Source organism: Indicator indicator, chromosome 17 (assembly GCF_027791375.1).
Source record: "Indicator indicator isolate 239-I01 chromosome 17, UM_Iind_1.1, whole genome shotgun sequence".
Lineage (NCBI taxonomy): Eukaryota > Metazoa > Chordata > Aves > Piciformes > Indicatoridae > Indicator > Indicator indicator.
In genome coordinates, this window is record NC_072026.1 from 20,441,254 (window position 1) to 20,468,948 (window position 27,695).

Below are 27,695 nucleotides of genomic sequence, written 5' to 3' on the forward strand. Positions count from 1 at the left end.
GCCTGATGAGTTTTGTTGCTGGCCCATTATATGCAGGGTGCTATGCACACTGCCACCTTGTATGCCCTTGAGCAGATGGCTCAAGGTCCAGCATCCTGTGGGATGGATGCACAACCCTACATTGTGCCCACCAGGGTTCATCAGCCCTGAGAAGCATCTTGTAAGGGCCATGGGACCAGCTGCACTGCAGCAAGTGGGGCTCCAGGCAAGACTCCCTGTGTCCCACTGCTCAGCAGAACCGGCCCAGCCTGGCTGGCGGGGGGAGGATCAAGCACTCAGGGAGCTGCTCCACTCCCAGCTTCAGCTGCTTGAGTGGGCAGCAGCTGATCCTCCTGAACACCAGCTCTGACAGTGCCTGATGAGCCATCCTTGGCCAGGGCATGGCTCATGAGGAGAACCTGTGCCAGGCTGCTGGGTGTGAATGACATTCAACAAGGACAAGCGTAAAGTCCTGCACCTGGGCAAGAATAACCCCCTGCACCAGTACAGATAAGGGTTAACCTGCTGGAAAACAGCTCTGTGGAGAAACACCTTGGAGACCTGTCCCCTGAGAAAGCAATGTGCCCTTGTGGCCAAGGCCTGTGGTATCTTGGGGTGCATTAAGGACAGCATGCAAAGGAGATCCTTCTGCCCCTCTATTCCATCCTAGTAAGGCCTCATCTGGAGTACCATGGACTGACAAGCAGCTGGCACAGTTGGGGGCCTTTTGCAGAAGCAGCCCCACATGACAAGGAGAGGGACCTGTTCTGCCCAGAGACAGTACCCAGCTCCCACAGGCTCTGCTCCATTAGCCCTGGGGCATTCCCAGGCAGGATGGAGGTAGCATAGCCCTCCTCCTGCCCCAGGCATGGGCCACTCAGAGCAGAGGCCAGCTGGCACAGGAATGGCCATGAACAGGACCTCCATTTCTGGGGTTACACAGCACAAGGCTGCAGGCAAGCAGAGCCCCTGGCACAGGCCTTCTCCAGGCCGTAAGAGCTAGCTCAAGGCTGTTCCCCAACCTTATCCTTATGGAAAGGGACAAGCAGGAACACACAAAAGAAGCAACCCTGCACACACATCTGTCCTTATTAAGGAGGCCTTGCCAGAAGCACCTAGATTAAGATCAAAGGAGCTCTTTCATGAGTCTTTGTGAACCTCACCCTATCCCATAGGAACAGCAGAAAAGAAAGACATTGGCCAAGAAAAGATAGGAGAGGGACCACAGGTCAAGAAAATTGCTGGGGAAGAGCCAAGGAGAGAAGGAAAATACTGGTGATGGAGGGATCCAGGATCACTACACAGCAAGAATGAAGAGCACCAAGTTAAAGCAGGCTGCTACAGGGATGAGACCAGATGGGCCAGGTGAAGAGTTGAGCATGCGGCACATCGCCCAGCCACAGAAAGCACTGGTGCTTGGCACCACGCAGTCAGCAGAAGAGCCTTGGCACTTAGCGGCAAAATCAGGGCTGGGCGGGCACTGACCTGCAGCTCCTCCTAGACTGCAGAGGCACCAGCTTGAGCAGCTGGGGGGATTGATGGGACAACTGGGCTTGTTAGGGTTCAGAACTACCCTGCAGTGTAACTCCCTCTGCCCTGTACCTCTGTCCTGCTGCAACACACCATAGAGTGCTGGTGGAGCTCTGAACAACACACAGATCCCACCAGGCTTGTACAAACAGCAGCTTGTGGGCTAAACAGGGAAGGGCCCTTCCCTTCCCAAACCTAACCAAATTGTTTAGCCACTCGCAAAAGCTGCTGAGAGACAGATGAGGACCATGTGTAGAGGTGGTGCTGGGCTGAGTGCTGAGGTGGCAAGGCAGGCTCTGAACACACACAGCTTTTGTAAAGTAAGCTCTCTGTATTCATCCAAGAATGTGCAGCACGGGGTTCATCTGGTATAAATAAAGTACAAAATTTTACAATGTCTTAATCATTATTTTAACAAAAATACTAAAAACTGAGTAAAAACTGAAACCAAAGTGGGAAGAGAGACTATCAGCCACAAGAGATCTCCAGAAATGTCTGTAGAAATGAGATAGTAAAAACACTTTTTCTGTACAATAAAAACCATCCTCCTGGCATCTCCCTGTGAGATGGGCAGCAGCAGCACTGGGGGCACAGACTCAAGGGCAGAGGCTGGGGGCAGTCCCAGTTTGTGGGTCAGGCTGAAGAGGTGGCATCCAATCAACAGCGATGTCTCCCTCACAGATGAGGCTGAAGACCACAGGTCAGTAGCGCCCAAAGGGGTTGTTGTTCTGCTGTGTCTGTGTGTCTGTTGAGGGCAAGATAGAGTTAGACAGTCACAAAGTCTGCTCCAGAAAGGAGATCTGTCTCCCCACCATCACCAGCACAGCATGAGGAACTTGCCACAGGCTGCAAGAAAAATGCAACCTTTATGGCACTCTCTGCTCCACACAGTTGTCTGAGCCTGGAGGCAACAGCACAGTCAGGACCCCACACACTCTGAGGAAGAGACAGCTATATGCCAGTCCCCATCCTGCAGCTCCACAAGAGATCACTTCATCCCTTGTGGTGGAACTGGTGCACTGAAACAAAGTCCTGAAAGGTGGCAGCTGGCTGGGAGGATGAGTAGAGTCCCAAAGGACTTCTACATGGCACCCAAAGGGCAGGGAACATGATAAAGTTAGAGTCAAGAAGGTCATGAGCCTCCAAAACCCTGGGACTGACCAGGGGTTTGGTGCTGCACAGTGCCCACAGCAGACTTAGCTACAGTCCAGTTAATAAACTGCTGTAGTTTCTTTTCTGGAACCCCATCAGCAGGTTTGACCCTAAGTCAGACTAAGGAAAGGGAGCCCAGCATAACCTGGTGAGCCTGCTCTCCTGAGTTGTGATGGACAGTAACATATCCAGGGATATTGTGGAGCCTCCTAACACAACCTATCCCAGGTCCAAACATGCTTGTCCCCCCTGCAGGCTGCTCTTGCTTTATGTCCTCCTTTCCACTCCATCCCAGGCTCTACAAATAAGAGCTCCAGATGGTTCCTGGTGGAATTGATGCAATCCCTAGGACGGAGCATGGGAGCTGCATGCTGCCACATGGCTGCATTGGACCCACGCATGTGTCCTATATAGGCCAGCTCCATGTGCTGTGCAGACAGGATAGAGAAGTGTGGCTATTCTGCTATATTCAGATCCTCACAGGAGGTCTTCCTGTGCCTGAGTGTCCTGGCTGGGATTCTGGCACAGATTTCTGGTTTGGGAATCAAGCTAGCAGGAAACTTAGAACATTAAAAATTTCAGTTTGGGGAAGTGCTTTTTTGGGCACAAGGATTGAGAATTTTCCATCAGGGAACAAGCATAATCTCCAAGCCCCCACCCCATACATTATTACACCTAGCACAGTCTCAGACTTGATGCACTGCAAAAAACCTTGTGCAGTGCCATGTCTGGGTGCTTCCATAGCATGTCTGTCACTCTTCTGGCAGAAAAGCCAAGGAGGTTCCAGTGGGACAGCAGCCAGTCAGAACGGGGCAGCACAGACACTGGGATCTGTTTCCAGATCCCCAGTTCATGCATATTATTGGAACACTGAGCACCACCTACACCCCAGCTGTGAGAGCAGTCATGTAAGCTCACAGCACAGCAAACACAGCAAGTGTGCAGCAACACCTCCCAGGGTGTCCTAACTCCAAGAAGTTTTGTCCTGATTACAACACAAACACTCCACTAAATGAGTGCTTCAGGACTACAGCCTCCCTGTGCCACTCAGAGATCATCTGCAGAAGAGGAAACATCTCTGAATACTTCAGAGCTGCAGACTGGATCCATTCAAGAAGGCTCCATGGCAACCTCTACAAAGTCTCAGCTCCCTTGTCCCTCTGCAGGCAGCAGAAGGAAGGTCTGGAAGCTCACAAGCTGGCAAGCGGTGTCTGCCCTGCTGCTGTGTCCCCTTGGGCCAGGAGCTTTAAGTCCTGACGCCAGCTCCCTGCCAGCATCCTTTGAGGCCTCAGAACAACAGTCTGGCTTGGCTTTGCTTCTCTACACCAGGGTACCTGCAACAGAAAACAGTGAGGAGACGACTAGGGACAGGACAAAGAACAGGAAGGCTTACTGGAAAGCTGCTGCTGAAGCTGTCGAACCAGAGCAGCTGTCTGCTGCTGCTGCTGCGTCTGCTGAAGGCCTTGGCGCTGGAACTGCAGAGAGAGAAAGTCACAGCTGCAGGTGACAGGCTGGCAGCCTGAGCACTCACACGGGGCCTGGGCAGTGCAGGGCAGGAAGAAAAGGGAGCTGCAGGGGGAACACTGCTGGGGTACACTCACGATGGGTTGCTGGGGTGGCAGGGGCTGCATCCCCAGCCCAGGGGGCTGGCCCTGCGCCTGTGGCTGAGGCACTGTGGAGACCTGGGGCTGCTGCTGCGGCTGTGGGGGCTGCTGCTGCTGCTGCTGCTGTTGCTGCTGTTGCTGCTGCTGCCAAGACAAAAGAGAAGGGAACGTGAGGGAAGTGTCTGGGCAATGTGCACAGAGAGAGGGCATAGACAGGACAGTAACATGCCCTCTAACTCCACTGCCCTCACAGCTCCCCCAATCACCCAGACTTCACCAGGACACTCCCCTGGTCTGAGAAATGGGAAGAAACACAGGGTCAGTAACAAAGCTCTTCTGTAAGATGAGCTATCAACAGGTGGCATGGAGAGGCCCAGGAATCTGTCAGCTGAGGAGTGATTAGAAGCAAATAAGATACAAGGACAGAAACCAACTAAGCACTCCCTTCAGAGGCTGGCTGGTTCATCTCTTGCCTTCTGCTTGAGGGCACAAATCGTGACTTCTCTGGGGACTGGTCTGACCTGCTCTCAAGATATTTTCCAGAGGTACCAACAAAGCTCCTGTAACTTCCCTATGAAGTCCACTGCAGGTCACAATGATCCCCTACCACTGGAGTTTTCCCTAATCTCTACCTGAATTAAGGCCATCTTTTGTCCTGCAGCCAAGGGCCAAAACTAAAGAGCTTTTTGCCATTTTTGAAGACAAAAACCTTGGGACACTTCTCTCTCCTCTAGCCTCTTCTCTAACTTGGTGTCCAGCTGTTTCAGCCTTATCTTATCAGTCACATTAGCCAGATCTTGCTGCTCTTGGCTTAGGGCAGAGTGGCTGCAAAGCTGACTGGCAGGAACGGGCCTGGGGTGTTGGCTGACAGCTGCTTGAACATGAGCCAGTGTGTGCTCAGGTGGCCAAGAAGGCCACCAGCATCCTGGCCTGGATCAGCAATGGTGTGGCCAGCAGAAGAAGGGAAGTGAGGCTACATCTTGAGTACTGGGTTCAGTTTTGGGGCCCTCAAGCCAAGAAGGACAATCAGAGGCTGGAGCAGGTCCAACAAAAGGGCAAGGAAGCTGGGCAAGGGTCTGGAGAACAGGTTGGGTTGATGATTGGACTCAATAGACTTAGAAAAGGGTTTTCCAACCCAAACAGTTCTATGGTTCAGTGGTCACTCATGCCAGCTGGTGCTGCACTTCAGTGAGAGGATGAAGATAAAACTGGATGTAGTGCTCTAATCCAGAACTAGTCATGGTGAGAAGAATATTCAGATATGCCCATGAATCTCAAGGGGTTTTGCCTTCTAATTTTCATCCACTTTTCCCATCTGCCAACAAGTTTTGAACTCCCCGGATGGACAGAAAAATTTCTAGGAGCAACAGAAAGCTGCCAACACCATCATAGGAAAGTAACATAGTGATACTAGGTACAGATTTGATCACTGGCTCAGAAGGGTGAGGTTCAAACCTTGACCAGACTCAAAACCCAGACAACTACAGTCAGGAGAGGAGGACAGAAACCCCTGGCCTGTGGAAGCTGTAGGTGCTCCCTAGAAGCACACAGGGGAAGCACCAGAGGGAAAGAAGAGCCAGTGAAAAGCAGGGCACAGAGGACAATAACCGGATACAAGAGCCTGTCACAAACACATGGAGGCTCAGGGCAAGCCAAAGGGAGTGCGTTTCTGTAGCAGCTCCTATCTAGTCTGACCACTGAACTGACCATGAAGGCAGGTGACTAAATGAGACAGGTTACCCCCTGGATGCTTGCAGCAGCTGACTACCAACCCATGCAGGACAAAGCAGGTGGCCAGCTGCCCTTTCTACAAGCCACTGCACCATGGCAGCCAAAACCTGGCACCAAGAGTGTGCTCCTCATCTGTGTGTCTCTGATACTGCAGCGGAAATCACAGGAATAAGGGAAATTTGGGGCTTTCTGGGGCCTTTTGGTAAGCAACCAAATAATGTCAGCTAAAAGCTGAAGATAGTTATTGAGCCAGGAGAAGTGCCAGCAATTTGCTTATCCTTTTTCTAAACCGGAGGGGTGAATACTAAAAGAAACTAAGTGAAGAGTCATAAGGTGTCACTTTTCATAAGGTGTCTAGAGACAGGACAAGGGGGAATGGTTTGAAGCTGAGGCAAAGCAGGGTTAGACTGGAGCTGAGGGAGAAGTTCTTCAGTACAAGGGTGGGGAGACTCTGGAATGACTTGCCCAGGGAGCCTGTGGATGCCTCCTCCTTGGAGGTGTTCAAGGCCAGACTAGACTTGGGCAACCAAGTCTAGTTGAGAGGTGTCCTAGCCCATGGCAGGAGGTTGGAGCAGATGATCTCCAAGGTCCCTTCCAACCTGAGCCATTCTGTGAGTCTGTGACACTGCAGCTCTCTCAGGAACCACTGCCTTGCTCAGGCCCTTCTCAGGACACAAAGCCTCACTGCTCCATGCTCTGTAGAGCCTCCAGATGTTCCACAGGTTTTCTAGGCCTTGTTTTCAAGTCAGCAATTTACCAAGAAATCCAAATTACTTCTGTGTTCTTCTGTCAACTGACTACACTTCTGTAAGCATGCATTTCTCTCTGTATAAAGTCTTTAATATTCTTAAAACCATGATGCAAACCCATGGAATACTCCTGCCTGTTGACACACACCTCTGGACTTCCAGAGCCTTGGGTGCAACATCTCCCTTTGGATCAGTTTTCACCAGCTGCTGTTAGATGTGGAGTACATGGGGCTGTTCACACTACACTTCCTGCCCCTGGAAACGGCAAGCCCTCATTCTGATCTTGTGGAGATGCAAATATGCTCCTAAAATTCTGCCTGCTCTTGTGTGGGCACAAGTTGGTTTGCCCTTGGTCTTGCTCCTGCAAGACAGGGAGCTTTCTGCACAACCTTCTGGGCTCAGCTGGAACAGGAGGAGGTGGGATACAGGTTACAGAGAACTAAAAAGACTGTTCTGCTCCTAACTTCCCTCCAGCTCCTGCTGGGTGACTGGCAAGAGGCAGTGCAGCAAGTGTCTCCATCAGGAGTGGCTGTGAGGAGGGGAAGGTCCCCTCATGGAATATTACAGAGCTGGTGCTCTCCCTGCCATAGAGGGGCAGAGCAGAGTGTTGCTGGCACAGAGGCAAGCAGTGCTGGGCAAGCCTCCTGCAGCTCCAGCAGCCTTCCTCCTGTCAGCAGCCACTCACCCTCAGCATCTGCTGCTGCTGCTGCCTCAGATACTGCTGCTGCTGCTGGTCAGGTAGTATCTGGCTGGGTCGAATTCCTGAGGAGACTCCTTGTGGACCCAAATGGTTCATCCCACTCATCATGGGGGCCTGCTGTATGGACTGGTGAGGAAACCTGCAGGAAGAACGGAGGAAGAAAGCTCTTTCAGTAGAAGATTCACAGGTTGCCAGCTTCTTTAACCCATATCTTCTACTTCTATGAACAAGCCAGATAACCCAAGAAGCCTCCTGCAATCCATGATGCCTCTCTGCAGAAAAGTGAGGGGCACCAGAGCCTATCAAAGCCTTCAGTGACAGTCCTCAGCCTACTGTTCTGCATGATTTCCCCACTGGGTTTATGCCCTTTTACAGGGATCTTATGGTTAGAAATAAAACCAGAACAGTGACTCCCCATGTCATTTCCTCACTCTGGCTGGTGACAGTGCCTCCTGCCTGCAGCTAGCACCTCTGAATTTCATCATTTCATCCTCTCTGGTCTTTCCCAGGACTGAAAACTGGATAACAAAGTTATGCACCACGAAGGTGGTGAAACACTGCAACAGGTTGCCCAGAGAAAGTTGAGGCCCCACCCCTGGAGATATTCAAGGTTAGGCTTGATGGGGCTCTGATCAACCTGCCCTAGTGGAGATGTCCCTGCTGACTGCAGTGGGGTCGGGCTGGATGAGCTTTGGAGGTCCCTTCCCACCCAAACTATTCCATGACTGATATTTCTGTGACAGCACAAGGACTCAGCACAGGGAGCAGGCACTTCACAGACTGCTGCCAGGCCTGTCTGGGAGCACAGCTGGGAAGCCTTTGCTAAAACACAAGTTTCTACCATCCAGTAGGGTGGAAGTACCTCTGTGTGCTGCCCAGGGTGTGTCCATAGCCAGGGGCCTGCTGGTGTACGTAGCCACTGGGTCTCTGCTGCATCTGTCTAACAGGATCCACCATGGCAGGGTTGGAACTGGGGTGGGAATTCTGGTAGGGCTGGCCAGAATAGGTGGGAGGTACAATGGTGCTAGACTGGGAGGGATGCTGCTGAATGCCTATGTGGGACACGTAAGGTGTGTACCCCTGAAAGAAACAAGAGAGGCATTAGTCACAGGGTAAGGGATAAGGCACAGGGAACACAGCACAGCACAGCACCCCCTGGATACCCTCACAGAGCTCCTCTGCCATCAGTCCATTAACCACTGCTGATCCTGCAGGTAGGCACTGATGAAGAAACAATGACAAGTTCAAGGGCAATGAAGAGAGACTTCAGGGCCTTGGGATGACAGGTTAAGGGATCTGGAGCACAAGCAGTGCTCTCCTCTATGCCCCCAGCTGAGGGCTGTGATGAGGGAATGAACAGAAGCAGCCAGCAGATCAGTGCCAAGCACCAAGCCAGGTGCCTCCAGGAGAACTTGGGTTCTTTCATTTTGGGTTGATTTACAGGACACCAGGTCTGCTGGCAAAGATGGGACACACCTAAGAGAGAAGGACATGCTTCTGCAAAAGTCTTGGCAACAGGAGGAGGCCAGAGGAGAACCTATGGCCTTTGCTGGGGGCAGTGGCCAAAGGTGAGGAAAAGGCTGAGGGGCTCCACACTTTCCCTGCCTCAGGCTTCAGCAGTCAGACCAGCTGTCTGCTGGGTACCCAGTCCCCTGAGCTGGAAGATGGGCAGCAGAATGAAGCCCCCACAGTCCAAGAGGAGAGGGTCAGTGACCTGCTGCACCACCTAGACACGCACAAGCCAGGGGCTGGATGGCAAGCCCCTGAGGGTGCTGCAGGAGCTGGCACAGCTGCTCACCAAGCCACTTCCCATCATTTCCCAGCAGTCCTGGCTAACTGGGGAGGTGCCAGCTGACAGGAGACTGGCGAATGGGACACCCACCTACAAGAAGGGCTGCAAGGAGGACCCAGGGAACTGCAGGCCTGCCAGCCTGACCTCAGTGCCAGGGGATGTCATGGAGCAGATCATCTTGAGTGCCACCATGCAGCACATGCAGGGCAGCCAAGGGATGAGGCCCAGTCAGCAGGGGTTCATCAAGAGCAGGTCCTGCTTGATGAACCTTCTCCCACAAGGTGTCCTACTCAGTGGATGGGGACAGGCTGTGGGTGTCCTTTACCTCGCCTTCAGTGAAGCCTTTAGCACTGTCTCCCACAGCATCCTCCTGGAGAAACTGGCAGCTCATGGCTTGGATGGGTAGATGCTTCCCTGGGTTACAAACTGGCTGCTGGCCAGGCCCAAAGGGAGGTGGGGAATGGAGTTAACCCCAGCTGCTGGCCAGTCAGTCACCACTGGTGTTCCCCAGGGCTCAGTGCTGGGGCTGTGTCTCTTTGCTGTCTTTAGCAAGGGTCTGCACTGAGGGCACTGAGGCACCCTCAGGGAGTTTGCAGATGGCACCTAGCTGGGTGGCTGTGTTGGTCTGCTGGAGGGCAGGAAGGTTCTGCAGAGGGATCTGGACAGGCTGCACCCATGGGCTGAGGCCAGTGGGATGAAGTTTAACAAGGCCAAGGGCTGGGTCCTGCACTTGGGTCACAACAATCCTATGAAGGCTCCAGGCTGGGGGCAGAGTGGCTGGACACTGCCCAGCAGAAAAGGGCCTGGGGGTGCTGGGTGACAGCAGCTGAAGATGAGAGCCACGGGGTGCCCAGGTGGGCAAGAAGGCCACCAGCAGCCTGGCCTGGATCAGGAAATGTAGCCAGCAGGACCACAGCCAGGATTCCCTGGTCAGGCCACACCTTGAGTCCTGGGTTCGGTTTCGTGCTCCTCACTCCAAGAAGGACACTGAGGGGCTGGAGCAGGTCCAGAGAAAAACTACAAATCTGGGGAAGGGTCTGGAGAACAGGGCTGGAAAGGAGCAGCTGAGGGAGCTGGGGGTGTTCAGCATGGAGGAGGCTGAGGGGAGACCTCATTGCTCTCCACAGCTTCCTGAAAGCAGGCTCCAGTGAGGTGGGGGTTGGGCTCTGCTCCCTAGCATCAAGTGACAGGATGAGAGGAAATGGTCTCAAGGTGCCCCAGAGGAGGGTTAGGTTGGACAATAGGAGAAACTTCTTCACTGGAAGGGTTGTCAAAGCCTGGCACAGGCTGCCGAGGGAGGTGGTGGAATCCCAATCCCTGGAGGTATTTTCAAAGAGGCAGAGATGTGGAACTGAGGGACGTGCTTTAGCACCAGCCTTGATACCGTTAGGGAATCCTTGGATTGGATGATCATAAAGGTGTTTTCCAACCAAAATGATTCTGTGATTACCATGTTCAGAGCAGGGAAACAAGCAAATGAGAAAGAAACAGAAGAGAGTAGGACTAAAGTTATCCTGGCATGAGCTAAAAAGGATGCTCAGAGGGATGCTCCCTAGTGGTGGTGGTGCAAAACAACTCATCATGGGGGTTGGTCTCTTCTCCCAGGCACCAGTGACAGAAGGAGAGGACACAGTCTCAAGCTGCACCACGGGAGGTTTAGGCTGGATGTTAGGAAGAAATTCTTCACAGAGATTGGCCATTGGAATGGGCTGCCCAGGGAGGTGGTGGAGTCACCATCCCTGGAAGTGTTTAAAATTAGACTGGATGAGGAACTTAGTGCCACGGTTTAGTTGTTTAGATGGTGCTGGGTGATAGGTTGGACTTGATGATCTCAAAGGTCTTTTCCAAGCTGGGTAAACTCTGTGATTCTGCGATCATGCCTTAGGTGACAGGAAGGGGACTGTCAGTGTTCCTGACTAAGCCAGCAGCCATTTCTCACCCTCAGTCAGGGGAGTTTTAGGTTGGAGATGAGAAAAAGCTACTTCACTGCAAAAGTGGTCAGGGATTGGAACAGGCTGCCCAGGATGGTGACTGCACCACCTGGAGCTGTTAAAAAAAACAATGTGTAGACATGGCACCTGGGGAGATGGTTTAGCAGCCATGGTGGTGCTAGGCTGAGTTGGACTCAGTGACCTTAGAGGGCTTTGCCAATCAAAATAATTCTGTGATTCCACCTCTGGGATTCAGATTCACACTTCCCAGTAAATGAGGAATAAGAACCAGAAGATTTCAGGATTTAGCAGCAGAAAGGAAGATGCTGCTCTGTGCTTGAGTCAGATTCCAGTCTTACCTGGGGTCACTGCCATTTACCTGGGAGGGCTGCAGTGCTCCATAGGATGGGGTTGGAGCCATCTGGCGCACAGGCTGCTGTCCCATAATGCCTTGGCCCTGCTGGAAGGCAGCAGAGAAACACTTTTTTCAACCTCTGTGGAGGGCAGGATGCTCCTGTTCTCAACAGCTCCCACCAGACCAGACAAGGAGCTTCACTGCTATACCTACAAGGTTGCTGCACAGCATTGGAGGTGCTAAAGACTTCTGCCTCTCCCTGGCTTAGGCCACCAACGTCCTTACCGCCCGCCCCACAAGCAGGATGCCCCTCTCGCTGCCCCACAGCCACAGGTGTCTCAGAAAACTCACTGAGAGGCTCCACCAGTGATGAAGGCTCACAAAGCAGGGGGCAAACAGTGCTGCACCAGAGCAACAGACATAAGAGGCATCTTTCCAGGGCAGGGGTGGAGAGTTCTGGCTAGAAGGGACAGCCTCAGGAAACATCTTGGGCTTGCTGTACTATGGGTCCAGCAAGAGTACAGCTCTGACTTACCAACTTTGCTTGGAGCTGCTGCCTCAGTATCTGTCCCTGGGACACTGGAGGCTGCTGTCTGTACACTGCTGGCTTGTAGGAGGGGTCAATGCCCATCATGCTGCCCATCCCTGGAGGCAGCACCCCAGTGTAGGGAGGCCGGCTCTGAACCAGTTTGCCCAGGGGCATGCGTACAGGTCTGTAGGATGTGTCCAGGCGAGGGCCTCCTGCAAGAGGCAGAGATGTGCTAACTGGAGCCATGTTGCTGCTGAGCCTGGCAGCTCCAGGACTGCTCAGCACTGTCTACACACAAGACAGGCGAGAGGGGAAAGTGTCAGGACTGCGTAGGACCATCTCCCAGGAGGGGTTCTTACAGGAGGCTCCACAGAGGTGCAGTATGCTCACCTCTCCTGTGCACCTACCAGCTGGAAGAGGCTGATTCTGGGCATAGATACTGGTGACTGGAGCCTGCCCATAGGCCAGCCTGGACATAGTGCTTCCTGACTGGTGGTGCAGGAGATCTGTAGGCATGCCAACTCCACAGGAGACCCCTCGGCTGGGGCCCAACACAAAATCCTGCAAAGAAGGAGCCAGAAAGACCAATGTGCACTGTGAACTCAGGAATGCATGCAGAGCGTGAAGGGTTGCAAAGCCCAGAGGAGGAATCCTGGCATGCCACCTGAGCTGGGTGGATCAGGGATTAAGAAAAGGTTTGCCCTGCCCCAGCCTAGAGAGCAGCACAGAGCTCAACACTCCCAGCTGGGAGGACATACATCCCATCTTCCCCATTACACCACCGGCAGGCTCCTCAGGAAGAGTCAAGAGAGTGTTCTGCGAGTAGGAGGGGTGGGCACAGAAGTCCACAGCTACTGGGCAGTCCTTACCTCAGTTTTACTGGCAGACTGGTTGCGTTTCTTGGTTTTGCTCTGTTTCTTCTTGCGTTCTTCAGTAGAGGTGGCAGGATTGGAGCTTGTTTTATCAGCCTTGGCTGGTTCCACAGCTTTCTTCTCTGGTTCTAAAGTCACAGGTGTAGGAGGCTCTTCCTCTTCAGGGGGCAGTGGCAATGGCTCCAGGTAGTAACTGCGGGGCTTGGGCTTCAGGTGTGTGTGGTACAGAAGAAGCCTCTGCTGCTCCTCAAATCTAGACACCTTGCGATCCACCCGGACTGTGCCAAACCAGCCCCAGGAGAGAGGGGCTGAGTGCTTTAAGCCCTCAAACAGATCCCAAGGGGAAATCTTCTGCTTTGTAGAGACTTGCAAACCCTTTAAAAACAAAAGGGATAAGAACCTCCAAGATCTTTTCCTATGAGGGTACAGAAAACTCTTTGCTTTCTTCAGGCCCTACTCCACATGTCCCAGTAAACAGCCTGAACCCTTACAAGTGATGCCTCCTCTTCCACATGGCGAAGCAGTCACCTCTAAAGGCCTTCATCAGCAACTGCCAGACACCTTCACTCTTCTCTGCCAGTCTTCAGCACAGTAGCAGGGACAATGGGTTTCTCTTTATGCTCTCTATAGCCATAAGTACAAACCCGAAGTTTAAATAACTTCCCAAGCCATAGCAGCAGCAGATATGGCTGAGCATTACCACCCAGCTCTGCCCTTTCTGGGCACAGCTATGTGCCAGCTTGTCCCTGTGCAGCCAGTCATGCCAAGCTCAGCAGCCAACAAGGTGCTGCAACTAGATGCCTCCCAAGCTATGTAGACTCAAGGCATAAGAGGACAAGGAGCTGTGATGCAGACAAATCAAAGCTTCACATACCTCCTTCTTGAAGATGGAGTCAAATCCAGCTATTTTATTGCCTTTGGTGTCAATGAGTGATCCCTGAGGTTCACAGGTGATGACGTCTCGGGTCTGTTTAGGAAGCGGCAGGAGCTGTCGCACCTTCTCCAGGCTGTCAGACTGCCGGTCCCCCAGCTCCTTCTGCACCAGTGGAATAGAGAGCACTTGAAGGGCAAAATCACCCAAAGCCCATCTGTGCCTCTTCTGGTGACAATCTCCATCCCTGCATTACCTCTCACCTTTACACCCTTCAGCCCTATACAGCTACTGGGGCCTCCCACCCTGCTTCATCTGAATAGCAGCAACAGGACAAGCACTATTCATGAGGCACAGGTAAATCCACACAGCTGGACAGCCACAGCACAGAACACACTGCTCCCCACACAGGGCCTGCTGTCCCTCACCCTGAGTTTCTTGACAAGGTTCATGTAGGCTCGCTTGTTCTCCTCCATGCTGCCCTGAGAAATGCTGGACATGTCAGCAGCCAGGGTGCCATTGATGAGGACGCTCAGCATGTCCAACACGGTGGTGAAGAGCTCGCTGTTGGGCAGAGCAGAAAGGTCAGAGTGACCTGAGAAGCAGATCTGTAAAGCCTCTGCCATCAGAGGAACACCAAACATTGTTAGACTTCCAGGAGTACTGCCTGCAGCCAGGGGTGCTCTTCAGAATAACCTTCCACACTCATCCTCCTCTGCTTAGACACCATGGGGCATTTGCACTTGAGCCCAGTGCAGTATAGATTAAGACTGGCCCTGTCTATCCCTTCGACTTCTCCAAAAAGCAGGTCCAAACCCAGCTCTCCCCTGCATCTGGAAAGCCAGGTTTGCTCTGGATACATCAGAGTGCATTTGGATACTAGGACCTAGGCTGTTGGCTGCTATTACTCTGAAGTCTCTTTTGGCTGTCACAGTACTTCTGACAGCTGCTCTAGAGACAGCTAATTCACATGAGAAAAGGGCCCATGCTAATGACTGCCTCTGCTGGGAAGGGTTTGCATCAGAAGTCAGCCAGAAAGTTACTTGTTTGACTGCATGTCCACGGTGCCACTGCTGATGATGTCCAGGAGGAGCACAGCCCATTCCGTTGTCTGCTGCGTACTGCGCTGAACCGTGTCAAACATGCCCCCCACCTGGCAGAGAAAAGCAGCTGAGTCACAAGGACACCATGAGGAAACATTGAGATTGAGTAGTGAGAAAAGGGAACAAAGCCAGAGCAACTTCTGTGCTACAGCAACTCCAGATGAGAGCTGAAGGAGACTGCAGTCAGCAGGACAAACCTCAGACACAGATAGCAGTGCTATGCACTGCAAAGGCACTGAAATGAGAAGGCTCATCTCAAAGAGACCAAGGCTGTGGATTTCATCCTGTGAAATGCAGCAGGGGAATTTTCCCCATGCATGCTATCGTGCTCAGGACTCAAGACCTGGAATGAGCACAAACGTCTCTCCTTTCCTCGCCTCAGGACATACATAGCCCCTCCAGTGTGCGTGTGGTTCAGCTCTCTCTGCACCGACTCACCAAATTCAGCCGCAGTTTCAGGGCCTCGTGCATCAGCTGCTTGGCTTTGCAGTCATCTTGGTACTGATCTTCACGCCAGTTGGTAACAATCTAAGGCACAGGAAGAGGACAGACCTCACGAGCTGCACACTGCAGTTCACAGAGCGGCTGCTGCTGCTCACTGCCCAGTGCCTCAGAAATGGTCAAGCACCCTGTGCCTTACAGCATGCAACCAGACCACATCCCTGAGGACATGCCCAACAGCCTGCCCGCTGAAGGAACAAGCCCTGCAAGGAAGTGAGAGGAGAAGCAAGACACTTACCTGCTGGACTTGACTGTACAGAGAGGTGAGGAGGCCTTCCCGCTGCTCGTCCTGTCCTTTCAAGCATGTTAGGACTAGTGACAGAAATGGCTGCTGGCTCAGGAGGGACATGCTGCAGGAAGAACAGCGAGGGAGTTGCACTGCCAGGCTGGAGGCCAGCCTAGCAAGCGTGGCCTGTCCCCAGCACTCACCTCTTCTGCTTCTGGCGGTCTCGTTCTTTGCGGGATGATGACCCCAGGTGCTGTCCTTTCTCCAGTTCTTCTCCAGCTGCTTTCAGCACATGGCCCTGCACTGATGTTGGAAGTTTAGCAATCAGAGGGGCCACCAGCCACACTCCTGATCTCTCCAGGGAGCTACAAAAACACAGGAGAAAAAAGCAGTTTGGAACCCAGCCTATGATTCAGACCTGTCCCACAGGCAGCCATGTGCTGGAACTGCACCCACCTGAGGATGGGTTTGGATTTGTTGCTGGCAGATGTAGCATTTGCTGAGCTACTGATACTGCTGACTCCACTGCCAGCTGAGCTAGCAGAGCTGGTCTCTGCTGACTGCTGAAATACCTCAATGGTGGCCTTGGCTATGTTTTCTAACAAGGAGTTCATCTCCTGGAAAGAGGGAGGAAAATACAGCCAAATCATCCTGAGAGAGCACCCAGTGACAGAGCCTGCAGGCTTCAGCACAACCCCCTGCAAACGCACTTTGCCACCTGCCCCACGGCTGCTGCTCTTTGGCTCTCAGGCTCAAAGCATCTTTCTCAGGTTTGCCTTTCACAGGCCTGACTTTATTTTCTCCCTATTCCCACTTCTGCCAGGCCACCTCCTCACTGCGTCAGAAGCAGCCGTTTCACCACTGGCAATACACGTCCCTGCTGGACGGCTCTGAGCAGAAACTCACGTTGCTTGCTGTCTGCTTAATCATGAGCTGCAGCTCCAGCGAGGACTGCCTCATAGTCCACTGGTCCAGATTCTACAACACATACATACACACTTCATGAGGCCTTATCTCAAACCACATCCACCCACATGCTCAGCTCCTAGGATAATGAGTTTCAGACCCCTCAGAGGGCTGCGTTTCAGATAACCCCACTCTAATGCCACTTTGGGCAGTTTCTGGGGCACTCAGATGCTGCCAGGAGCTCGCACCTGTAAGATGCGCTTGATCCTCTGCCGCTGAGGATTTTCTCCTTCCTCGTTGTCCAGCAGGCGGTGTGGGTAACAAATCAGCTGCATCAGCCTCTGGGCCTGGGTGCTGCTCAGCACAGGGTCCTGCAAGTCATTGCTGTCCTCACAGAGGGACTTCAGACATCGCTCACCTACCCACTCCTGCAAGACAAAGGCAGAGTCAAACTGATGTCTGATTCCAAGCCAGCACCACTGCTTTCAGCCTCAGCAAGACGGGCACACATCCAACTCCTAAAATCCTTATCAGCATGCAGTTATGCCTGATAACCACTTTTCTTCTCAAGCTATACACTCCTGCCTCAGGGAGCACCAGGCACAGCAATCACAACAGAGGGAAGATCAGCTCTGGCAAGGCAGCAGTGGTGAAACCCAGTAGCTGCTGCCTCTCTGCATGAAGTTCTGGGATGATTTAAAGTACCTGGCCACTGCCATGTCCAGGCTCCATCAACACTGCTGCTTTGGCTCAAAAGATCAGAAGGGATCACTTAAAATAATTTCATCTATTTCCTGCAGAACAAAGCCTTGGAGCTGTCTTAAATTAAATCATCCAGGGCTGGAGCGAAGGCTGAGTTAGACCATGTCTTCAGGAAAAGCATGGCCTTAGCTTCTCAGTGATGGAAAACATGCCACTGTCCTCCCTGAAAGCCAATTACTTGAATTCCCAAAGCCTGCAAAGAGACACAACTGACCAACAGGTCAAGAGAGGTGATTCTGCCCATCTGCTCAGCTCTGCTGAGACCTCACCTGCAAGAGAGACATGGACCTGCTGGAGAAGATCCAAAAGGAAGCCACAAAGATGATCAGAGGTCTGGAGCACCTCCACTATGGGGACAGGATGAGAGAGTTGGGGCTGTTCAGCCTGGAGAAGAGAAGGCTCCAGGCAGACCTTAGAGCTGCACTTCAGTATTTGCAGGGGACCTAGAGGGAAGACTTGGGGGGGGACTGTTCAGAAGGGGCTGTGAGGATAGGATGAGGGACAACGGTTTGAAACTGGAGCAGGGCAGAGTTAGGTTGGACATCAGGAGGGAGTTGTGCACAGTGAGGGTGGTGAGACACTGGAACAGGCTTCCCAGGGATGTGGTTGAGGCTCCATCCCTGGAGACATTCAAGGTCACCTGCTCTAGTTGGAGGTGTCCCTGCTGCCTGCAGAGGCATTGGACAAGATGACCTTGGAGCGTCCCTTCCAACCCAATGCAATCTGTGAATCTGTGACTGGACACGAGTCATTCATGAAGTCACAAATCATGAAGGGAAGACAGACAAAAATACAGTTATTAGCCTCCCAGGTTCAGGTGGTGGTCCCTAAGTGTATGAAAATAACAGCAGCAGTTTCCAAAGCAAACATGAGGCAGGTTCTCCTTCACACCATTTGTAAAGATTCACCTGCAGGATTTTTTCATATTGAAAATCAGGCAAATTCCTGAAATTCAGACCTACCGAGGACTTCTAGACAAGCACCTTTGCAACTGCAGAATACACCTGATTGTGGAATTCTTCTGCTGAGAAGTGACTAGCAGAGCAGCTGAGGATGCAGCTCAGGAAGCAGCAGAGAGCACTCCAGGCACTGACAGCAGCACAAAGACCAGAAGGCTGAATCTGGCTTGAAACCCTTGCAGAACCACAGCATCCATCTTCACCTTCAGCCCAGATGAAGCTCCTGCTCTGCCACTACACGTGACCTGGTGGCTTCTCCCATGCCTGTGGTAATTCTTCCCCTCAGTATTGCCATGCCATGATCTCCTGGATCTTCATGCATATCCTTGGGAAGACTCTTTTTGTCACTTGCCCAGCTTCCTACAAGAATTTAAACTCCACTTCTGACCCACTTTATTGGTATGATCTCACAAATAAGTATCAAGTCAGCTGCAATCTTCACCCTTGAGGGACTTCTAGCCTCTCTCTGATGCTCTCTGCAGTGTTTCTTTACAAAACAGCCACCTCCCCAGGATTCATTTTACCCAACCAGAGCTCCTCCCCTGCCTCCTTATAAGACTGCATTGTGAACATCTTTTCCAAGCCTTGTGAAGACCTCTTCCATTCCCATCACCAGATTCAGGTAAGCACCTTTGACTCAAGCCTCTGTCTTGCTTCCCACTGTGGTTTACCACAGCTCTGTGTAATCAACCTTTCCAAAAGGCCAGTCACCATTACATTGATTAATTTAAACAGGCTAATTAAAGGGCAGACCAGCCACTACCTTCACATAACAAATCTTTATGTTAATTCCATAATCTGCCACTTTTCCCCACTCCCTATGAAGTCTGTTATAAAATATATCCTGAATATGCAACGCAAAACTTTCTGCGTTGGAGAAATCACAGCCTGTAGTTTAAGACATCCTGCAGACACTTCAGAACTGCCAGTGTGAGTTCTGCAGTGAGCATCCACTGCTTACACTTGAGGTGCTAATAGTAAACACGTCACTTTATGGGCTCTTAACAGCTGCAGTAACCCTGCAGAAGCTGTGGCCCAGTGTGGTGGTACTCACCGGTGTATACTGGAACGCTCACTCCTGCGTAAGCAGTGCTGCCAGGAACTGATGTGAGCAGTGACACTGCTCTTCTGCCTACACAGACCTTCTGCCTACTGAGAATTCTTCCTGCACAGACTGGGACCAGCAAGGGAACCTCTACTTCTGTTACTGCTGTAGCCTGCTTTCAGTAACACCAAGGATGCTGAATTTATGCTTATCAACAGGTGCCTCCAGTTGTTCTTTGTTGGGCTGGTACCCTGCTGAGTTGGCTCCTCAGGCAGCCAATGACAGTACAAGAAAGCGTGAGCACAACACAGAGCTAAGGGCTTGTTCTCTGATTTCAAATGGCAACTCTGCATCTTTCCTCTGGACAGCATAAACTTGCAACCAAGGCCAAGGACACCCTTCAACATCCATTTTCATTCAGGAATGGTAAGAGCCACTCCATTCAGCAGCTAGGTACCTTTTTAGCCAGGTTTCAATTCCTCAAATGCCACTATTCCACAAAGGAACTGTCAGCTGTCAGCTTAGGCTAGGCTAAGGGGGTTTGTTGTTGTTCCTTTAATTGACTATACAGGATGCTGCAAACCTCAGGGATATATTACCAGCCTAGCTGCAAGCTGCATTCTGAAAGGTACTTTTTGTCACTTCAACAACCTGTCCTTGTCATGCTTATCTTCTTGGCCTCCAGCACACATCTCTGCAGACAACTTCCAGCACTCCCCTCCTTGGACAGGAGCCCTGTGCTGCTGCCAGAACAAACAGGAGGTACAGCCCCTGCCCCCCTGTATCACCTGATTCTGGACAATCGTTTGTCCATTTTTTGCTGATGGAGAGCAATCCTCAGCACCATCACTGGCAGAAACATCAAAGGTTCCTGATGAACCTTTCAAAGAAATGCCTGCCAAAGCCAACCTGCAGAAAGTCACACGAGGGGTAAGGACTAACCTACAGATGAGACAGACTCACCTGCTGACATATGCTCCTCAGTACATACTTGGCATAAATATCCAAGCTAGCTGTCTCTACAGTTACAACCCGACCACTGGCCTTCCTGGTGCCCAGCTCATCATCCATGAGATCATCCACACCTCCAGGGTGGGAAAAGCCAGAGCCTTTCAGTTCTGCATCTCCTGTAAGGAAAGCACAAAAATCACTTAATCATCAATTCTAAACCCAAAACCCGGCCCACAAAACACGAGTTTTTGTAACCTCAGTGATCTGCTGCAGCCAAGAGATACAACTCATTCTGACAGCTCAACCCAAGGGCTTCAGACAAGCCACACATCCACCAAAGCAGACTTCCTCTGGTCTTCTGTTCAGGCAACACATGCAACTCAGTGTCTTTCTGCCAGGCCCACAGCACACATTCTTGCAGGTTCAGGCCAAGAGAGGTGCCTACCTAAAACAAAGACAGCCTTCAGCACCGCAAAGACTGCCCCGTCCACAATGCGGTTCTGGGAGGCTGCCAGTAAATGCCGGTCGCAGGAGGAGCGGATTCCCACCATGGGCTTGTCTGCAGAGGGGACAGTGGGGAAGGGCAGTGCTCAGCAAGAGAGAGAGGTGAAAGCTCCAGAGCTGCCTAACTTACATGCCAGCCCTTACTGTGCAATCCAGCACAGGGGAAGCTGAGGCCAGGCCTTCTCCCAGTTGTAACACAGGGTCAATTCAATTAAGTTTTGCAAAGCACAGTGGAGAGCACACTGTGACAGCTGAAATGTGAAATTCAAGTGCTGAGCAGAGACTCTGCCACGAGCCCTGTGCTCCAGCAGAACCCTCACCTAGAACACAGGCTGGGTTGAAAAATCTGAGCTATCAGGATACTGATGAGGAGCCAAGAACAGTGCTCCCTGGACTGCTTCCATCATCAGGCAAGAAAAAGAGAGTGCTGTAAAACAGCAGCTTCTGGCACCAAGTTAAGAGGCTATACAAAGCTTAAGACACAAAAAAAAGGAGTGATCGTTACTCTAATGGCTTAGTGACAGCAAGGCCACTTCTACTGGCTGGTTTCCTGCCTCTGAAGGCCTGCTCCCCAAGATACCTAGCTACCATGGAGTGACATAAATGAAAGGATATTGTCCTTCGTCCTCTGCAGAAAGCTGTAATTCACAAGAAGCAGGTCATGATCTCTAAACATAGGGTTCCAGCATCTCTTTCTTGAGGTTCGTGAGCCTCAGTACTTCCACAACAAAGAAAAGCTCTACTTTCATTCACTTACTGCCATCTTGCTGGCATGGGTTCAGCTGTGGAGTCTTAAACAGATGGAGCAAAATCCGGCAGGTCAGACGTGCTCCTGGTTCAGAGTCCTGCTCACTACAAGCTGTGTAAAGAAAACAGTCAGCTGAGAGTTCTTAAGCACTGGGACAGTTGACTCAGTCCAACAGCTATTCACAGCGCACCGCCCTGGAGCAGCCCAGTGGCAGCTTCTAGCTGCAGCAGCCTAGTTCCATTTACAAATTTGGTGCATGTGCAGCAATTAACAGGCAAGTGAGCAAATGCATCAGTACCATCCCCAGTGACATGAACTGCATTCTGCTGCTCCATCCTTCCAGTTTCCCACTGGGAAACTGTCGGGGGCTGTGACCTGCAGTCCCCAAAGCAAAGCTAAGAAGGCTGATGGCAGAGTCAAGGCAGAGCGAGCCAGGTGCTGTAGGTCCAGTTGGTCAGCCGGCAAAATGCTTAGCTGAATCGTATGAGCAGTCAGAGCTGTACTTCTGCAGGTCAGAGCTGACTGCACTGGTCAGACAGTGTGGCTGGTAACATCTTTCAATGCTAATTTCAGCTTGCACACAAACTCCAGAGAGCAGAACATTGCCAAACCTTAGCACAACCAGTTTATAATAAAACCCAAAAGGCTAGAAACTCTCCAAAGCAAAGCACTGAATTCTTAAGTGCCACACTATAAAAGAAGCATTGCAGGCACATTTCACAGGTTCACAAGGTGTCTGTGCAGCACAGGCCTTTGGGCCAGAACTGAGACCAAGGCCAGCTTGCTGCAGGGATGCACTTACCAGCATTGAGGAGTGAGGGGATAGCAGCACAGCGAATCAGGTCCTCCAGCAGTAAGCACTGCCGGGCTATCAGAATGGCAACAAACGTGGCCAGGGAGTCATGGAAAGATAAGTCACTGACCTGGAAGAGAGGAGATCAGCCAATGATCACAACAGCCTCATTTTTCCTGTCAGCAATTTGTCAGTTTGCCTAGGAGGTGTGGGGTAGAAGGGCCCATAACCCCAGGCCAGTGTCCATGATCAGCACAGGCTGCATCAAACACCAAAATGCAGCCCCAGTATTCAGAGCCTTTCCCCTCAGAAGACAAAGTCTCCATCCCTTCTTCATTCCTGCCTTCTCCCACTCCTGCTTCAATTCATTTTCCCCTTTTGAATGTTTGCACTTGCATCAACGTTGCAGAGCAGATCATTGAAGCCACAGGTGCCATTGTTGGAGGAGCAGCACAAGGCTTTGAGCACACCCAGCCACTCGGCGCTGAGGGACTTGCAGTAGCCGGTGAGCTCAGCACACAGGATGGCGATGTCGTTCACCCTGCCAGACAACCAGGGACAGAGCAGAGGGTCAGCTTTGCTACTCCTGCACACTGTCACGTCAGGGATGCTCTAAGGGGTCCCAGCCTGGGCTCCTTCCTCACACCCAAGGGCAGTCAAAGAATGGTAACTGGCTTTCACAGAATCACAGAATGCTGGGGGTTGGAAGAGACCTCTGGAGATCAAGTCCAACCCCACTGCCAGAGCAGGGTCATCTAGGGCAGGTCACACAGGAATGTGTCCAGGTGGGTTTTGAAAGTCTCCAGAGACTTCTTACCCCCACCTAACGATTTGGGTAGAAATGGGTAGACTCAGATTGGACGTTAGGAAGAAATTAGTTAGGAGCTCAGGGAGGACAGAAACCTCCCGTGGAGCAGAAGGGCAAAAGCTCGATCTTGATTCTGTGAAATTCTTCCCCCTGAGGGTGGTGAGACACTGGAACAGGTTGCCCAGGGTAGTGGTGGAAGCCTTATCCCTGGAGGTTTTTAAGGCCAGGCTGGATGTGGCTCCAAGTAACCTGATCTAGTGTGAGGTGTCCCTGCCCATGGCAAGGGTGTTGGAACTGGATGATCCTTGAGGTCCCTTCCAACCCTAATAATTCTATGATTTTACTATCTCAGTACAGCCATGAGAGTTCTGTGTCTCACCTGTCTGGGTCATGGTGTCCCACACACACGTGCATAAGTGCATTACAGACAAAACTGTAGCGGTTGGCTGGGTTCTCATTGAGGCTCTTGCCCAGGTTGGTGTAGGTGAAGTTATGTGCAGATGGATTTTCAATAGTGTCAATCATGAACTCTGGTTCCCATAGCATGTTGGAGTCAGATGGCTCAACATTGCAGTAGATTGTGTTCTTCACCTTGGAGCAGAAGTCACTTAACAGGACAGCAAAGAGAGAGCAGGAACACAGAAGTAAGCTTGTGCTGGACTCTGAGCAAAGCAATCCTGTTGCCAGACAGGCCCTTCCTGGGCAAGCCTGTGTGGAAAGTACCAGCCAAGACTCTCCTGGAAGAGTGAAGCTGATTCTTTGTTGTGGAAGCACCTGGAAGTTTCCCACGGGTTTAATAGCCATAGCATAGGAATGGCTATTCCAGGGCAGACATGGAAACATCTAACCCAGCCCTTGGTGTCACAGCAGCTGACACCCAAAGGGAGTTGAAGAGCAAGGCGATGCTGCTCTAGCATCCTGCTCTGCCCTGCCGCAACTCAGGGCTCACAGAAAATGCTCTCCTCAAGACTTTCAAATCCTACATTTGTCCACCTGCTTTTGGAATCCAGTGGTTTCTTGACCTTCACACCATGGAGTGAGTTCCATGTTAATCATGAAAACTAGGTAGTTTGTTCTTTTGTTCTGAACTTACCTTTTGTCATTTTCTGCTCATTCTCTTTTGTGCCTCCTTATAAGACATTGACCATTCGCTTTATTTTGCGTACCAACCAGAACCTTACAAACTTCTATCATTCCTTCTCAGTCCTCCTCTTCCGTGGGGAGGAGATTCAGTTCCTCAGAAGTCACTTCCAAACTCTGGTCTCATCTATCCCTTCAGCCTCCTTTGGGGCCAACTCCCTGAGATGCTTTTTGAGTCCAGTTCCCCAAATAGGGAAGCACAATTGCACCATGGCTTAAATGGTGGCCTAGAGATGCTCTCGGATCTGTTTTCCCAAACGTTTCTAACATCTCTTTTGCTTTTTGACTATTCCTAACCACTGTGGTGACATTTTCAGTTACAGATCTGTATTTCAATTACAGATCTCCAAGATCCTTTACCTACCTGGTAGAAGAAATCCATCCCTACATGGAGTTCAGAAGGGAACAAAGACAATCCCACCTGCATTACTTACTGTTTACCAGCACTGAACTTCGTCTATCAGCTTATCACCTGCTCACCATCACTGCACCCTCTTGCAACAAACTGCAGCAAACTTGTACTGACACACCACAGAGTCACAGAATGGTATGGGTTGGAAGGGACCTCCAGAGACCATCAGGTCCAACCATCCTGCCAAACCAGGGTCACCTAGGACAGGCCACACAGGAACATGTCCAAGATGGCTTTCAATGTCTCCAGAGATGGAGACCCTACCACCTCTCTGGGCAGCCTGCTCCAGGGCAGGATACCAGTTTCACAAAAACTTTCGCTTCCCGCGAGTGGAACAGCACAAACACCAGCAGAGTCCTGTGGGACTCTTCAGGGAGTGATCACCCTGAAAATACAAACTCCTTTCCACTCCCCAGTTGGGAGGCCTCTAACCTCTTCACAGAATGGCTTAGGTTGGAGGGAACCTTAGTGATCATCTACTCCAACCTCCCTGCATCCAACCTGGCCTTGAACACCTCCAAGCAGGAGACATCCACAGGCTCCCCGGGCAAGCCATTCCAGAGTCTCCCAACTCTTGTACTGAAGAACTTCTTCCTCAGCTCCAGTCTAACCCTGCTCTGCCTCAGCTTCAAACCATTCCTCCTTGGCCTGTCTCTAGACACCCTCATGAAAAGTCTCTCTGCAGCCTTCCTGCAGGATCCCTTCAAGCATGGAAGGCAGCTCTAAGGTCCCCCCAGAGTCTTCTCCAGGTTGAACACCCCCAAGTCCCTCAACCTGCCCTGATGGCAGAGGTGCTCCAGCCCTTGGATCATCTTTGTGGCCTCTCCTCTGGACTCTCTCCAGCAGCTCTGTGTCCTTCTTGTGCTGGGGACATCGAAGTGGAGGCAGGATTGGAGCTGAGGTCTCAGCAGAGCAGAGTCAAGGGGCAGAATCCCCTCTCCTGGCTGCAGCCCAGCACACAGCTGCCTGCTGGGCTGCAGGAGGGCACTGATGGCTCCTGGGCAGCTGCTCAGCACCCAACACCCCCAAGGCTTTTTCTGCAGGGCTACTCTCAACCCACTCAGCACCCAGCCTGGATTTGTGCCTGGGGCTGGCCCAGCTGCAGGACCTTGCCCTGTGACTTGGTGAACCTCCTGCAGCTGGCACTCATTTGCCTCCCAGAGGATATCCCTTTTCTCTGTGGCCATTCACTTAAAAGCTTTGCTGAACAGCTTCTGGGGGTTCCTATTCAACAGCCTACCAACAGGTCTCTCCTTGCTGCATGTGTAAGGACACCTTCAAACAACCCAATGCTCTCGTGACCCTGTGGCTCTCCATTCAGTCCAGAGAGAGATTTCAAAGGCTCTCAGCAGCCAGGAGCCCAGCCCCTAGCCCCTGACATGGAGGCACAAGACACTCACACAGTGCCTCGAGGGGAGGTGACACCATTGGTTAGATGTCCTTATGGCACACCTACCCTGGGGACACCAACAGGGAGCAGGGACTGCAGGAGAAGATGAGGTGAAGCACTGCATAGGACCACAGGGCTGTCAGGAGAATTACTCCTTAACAGGATGAGGTAAGCAAAAAACATGGAAATCTGCAGACTCCACAGATCTGGGCTGCTCAGGGGGGAGCTTCAGAGGGATCTAATGGGGGAACAGCTTCCAAGAGAAGAACTGCAAAGGGCAGAAAGCCACAATATAAGCCCACACGACAGAGCCTTGGGGCAACATCACCAGAGCAGAACCTTAAGAGCCAGCAGGGGCAGAGCAAGGATAATGAAAGCAAAACAGAACAGGAACAAACCCAGAACCCAGCAAAGCAGGTTCAGAAGCAGTCCACAGATTATTAGGGAGCTGAACAGAAGCAGATAACCTTCAGAATGAACTGATCAGTCATCAGAGATTGGTAAAAACAGACCTGTGGAGGTGTAGAGGACCACTGAAGGACGCTTAACAAAACCAACATCATGATCATGAGTCAAGGTCATGCACTGGGTCATTTCTGCCTGTAAAACAGGTACTACTCCCAAGACTTCAGTTCCCCATTGAGAGGAAAAATAGCATCAAACAAGATCACAAGCAAAGCTTAAGCCAAGCTCAGCACCCACAGCATCCCACCTGCCTCAGACTCACCTAAAGAGCTCCCCAAATTTACTTTTAAGGTGACTGCAGGAGGTGTAGAGGTCGTAGAGATAGGCCAGGATACAGCGCTCTGCTGAGGAGCCATCTGAGCGGTTCATGCCATGTTTCACCACCCCACATAGGCTGTATAGAGACAAAAACTGCTGCAGCAACACAAAAAGCAAAACTGAAGGAATAATCTCATTACACAGAAATGTCCCTGAGCTCACAGCAGCAGTGTTCACTGGGCAACATATCCCATTCCCCTCAAACTCTGTGAGCTGAAGCCTCAGGCACAAAGTTGCTGACTTTTAGGAAGGACACACATCCATCCCTCACAACCCCCCAGAAGATACACTGCTGCCTTCCACACAGCAAGGGGAAGAATCCCTTACCCTTCAAAGACCTGAGCCATCTGGTCCTGGTTCAAGATAAGGCAGGAGTGGTAGTGCCGCAGCACAGCCACGATGCACAGGCACAAGCTGGTGGTGTAGCTGCCAACAAGGTCGGAGGATTTCAGCAGCAGTTCTGCCTCCACCACGCTCAGTTCATTCAGCAACTGCACCCAATGACAGAAAAACCCTTCAACAGCCACAGGGGTAAGGTATGGTCAGAAATGGAGCAGACATACCACAGCCATGGCCTATAGGACCTGCTACCAAAGGGAGGTTCATGCAGGCACTTTCAACCTGGAGGTGTACCTCTGGAAGAGCTGGGGCCTCATACGTAGACACAATTTTTCCCTCAGGCAGCATAAGGGTCTGTCAGTGCTTGGGAATTACAGCGTGATTGGGATATGGCCACAGACAGTAGCAGACAGCTGGCTTGGCAAATTCTGTCCAGCATAAACCTCACTCAGCTCCCTTTTTAAGGCTAACAGCCTCAATTCTGCCAGCAGCCACAGCAAAACTTCCAGAGACACCTGGCACAGGCTGCA

The 27,695-nt window shown here is 51.7% G+C and overlaps 1 protein-coding gene across 1 annotated transcript in view; it reads right to left on the minus strand.

Annotated features, from left to right (window-relative positions):
* Window positions 1-1,944: 1,944 nt before the first annotated feature.
* MED12 (mediator complex subunit 12) overlaps window positions 1,945-27,695 on the minus strand; it is a 45,030-nt gene continuing 19,279 nt past the window's right edge. The window contains exons 19-44 of the mRNA XM_054388578.1: window positions 27,154-27,317; window positions 26,771-26,902; window positions 23,481-23,708; window positions 22,690-22,834; window positions 22,303-22,423; window positions 21,510-21,611; window positions 20,694-20,807; window positions 20,261-20,424; window positions 16,780-16,959; window positions 16,532-16,603; window positions 16,082-16,242; window positions 15,829-15,990; window positions 15,638-15,749; window positions 15,337-15,426; window positions 14,839-14,948; window positions 14,224-14,359; window positions 13,799-13,960; window positions 12,922-13,299; window positions 12,460-12,613; window positions 12,068-12,264; window positions 11,548-11,628; window positions 8,308-8,525; window positions 7,431-7,584; window positions 4,263-4,409; window positions 4,055-4,136; window positions 1,945-2,254 (exon numbers count right to left, since the gene is read on the minus strand). Coding sequence (XP_054244553.1) covers window positions 2,211-2,254; window positions 4,055-4,136; window positions 4,263-4,409; window positions 7,431-7,584; window positions 8,308-8,525; window positions 11,548-11,628; window positions 12,068-12,264; window positions 12,460-12,613; window positions 12,922-13,299; window positions 13,799-13,960; window positions 14,224-14,359; window positions 14,839-14,948; window positions 15,337-15,426; window positions 15,638-15,749; window positions 15,829-15,990; window positions 16,082-16,242; window positions 16,532-16,603; window positions 16,780-16,959; window positions 20,261-20,424; window positions 20,694-20,807; window positions 21,510-21,611; window positions 22,303-22,423; window positions 22,690-22,834; window positions 23,481-23,708; window positions 26,771-26,902; window positions 27,154-27,317 — 3,810 coding nt within the window. The 3' untranslated portion in view covers window positions 1,945-2,210. The remainder of the gene's footprint in view (window positions 2,255-4,054; window positions 4,137-4,262; window positions 4,410-7,430; window positions 7,585-8,307; window positions 8,526-11,547; window positions 11,629-12,067; window positions 12,265-12,459; window positions 12,614-12,921; window positions 13,300-13,798; window positions 13,961-14,223; window positions 14,360-14,838; window positions 14,949-15,336; window positions 15,427-15,637; window positions 15,750-15,828; window positions 15,991-16,081; window positions 16,243-16,531; window positions 16,604-16,779; window positions 16,960-20,260; window positions 20,425-20,693; window positions 20,808-21,509; window positions 21,612-22,302; window positions 22,424-22,689; window positions 22,835-23,480; window positions 23,709-26,770; window positions 26,903-27,153; window positions 27,318-27,695) is intronic.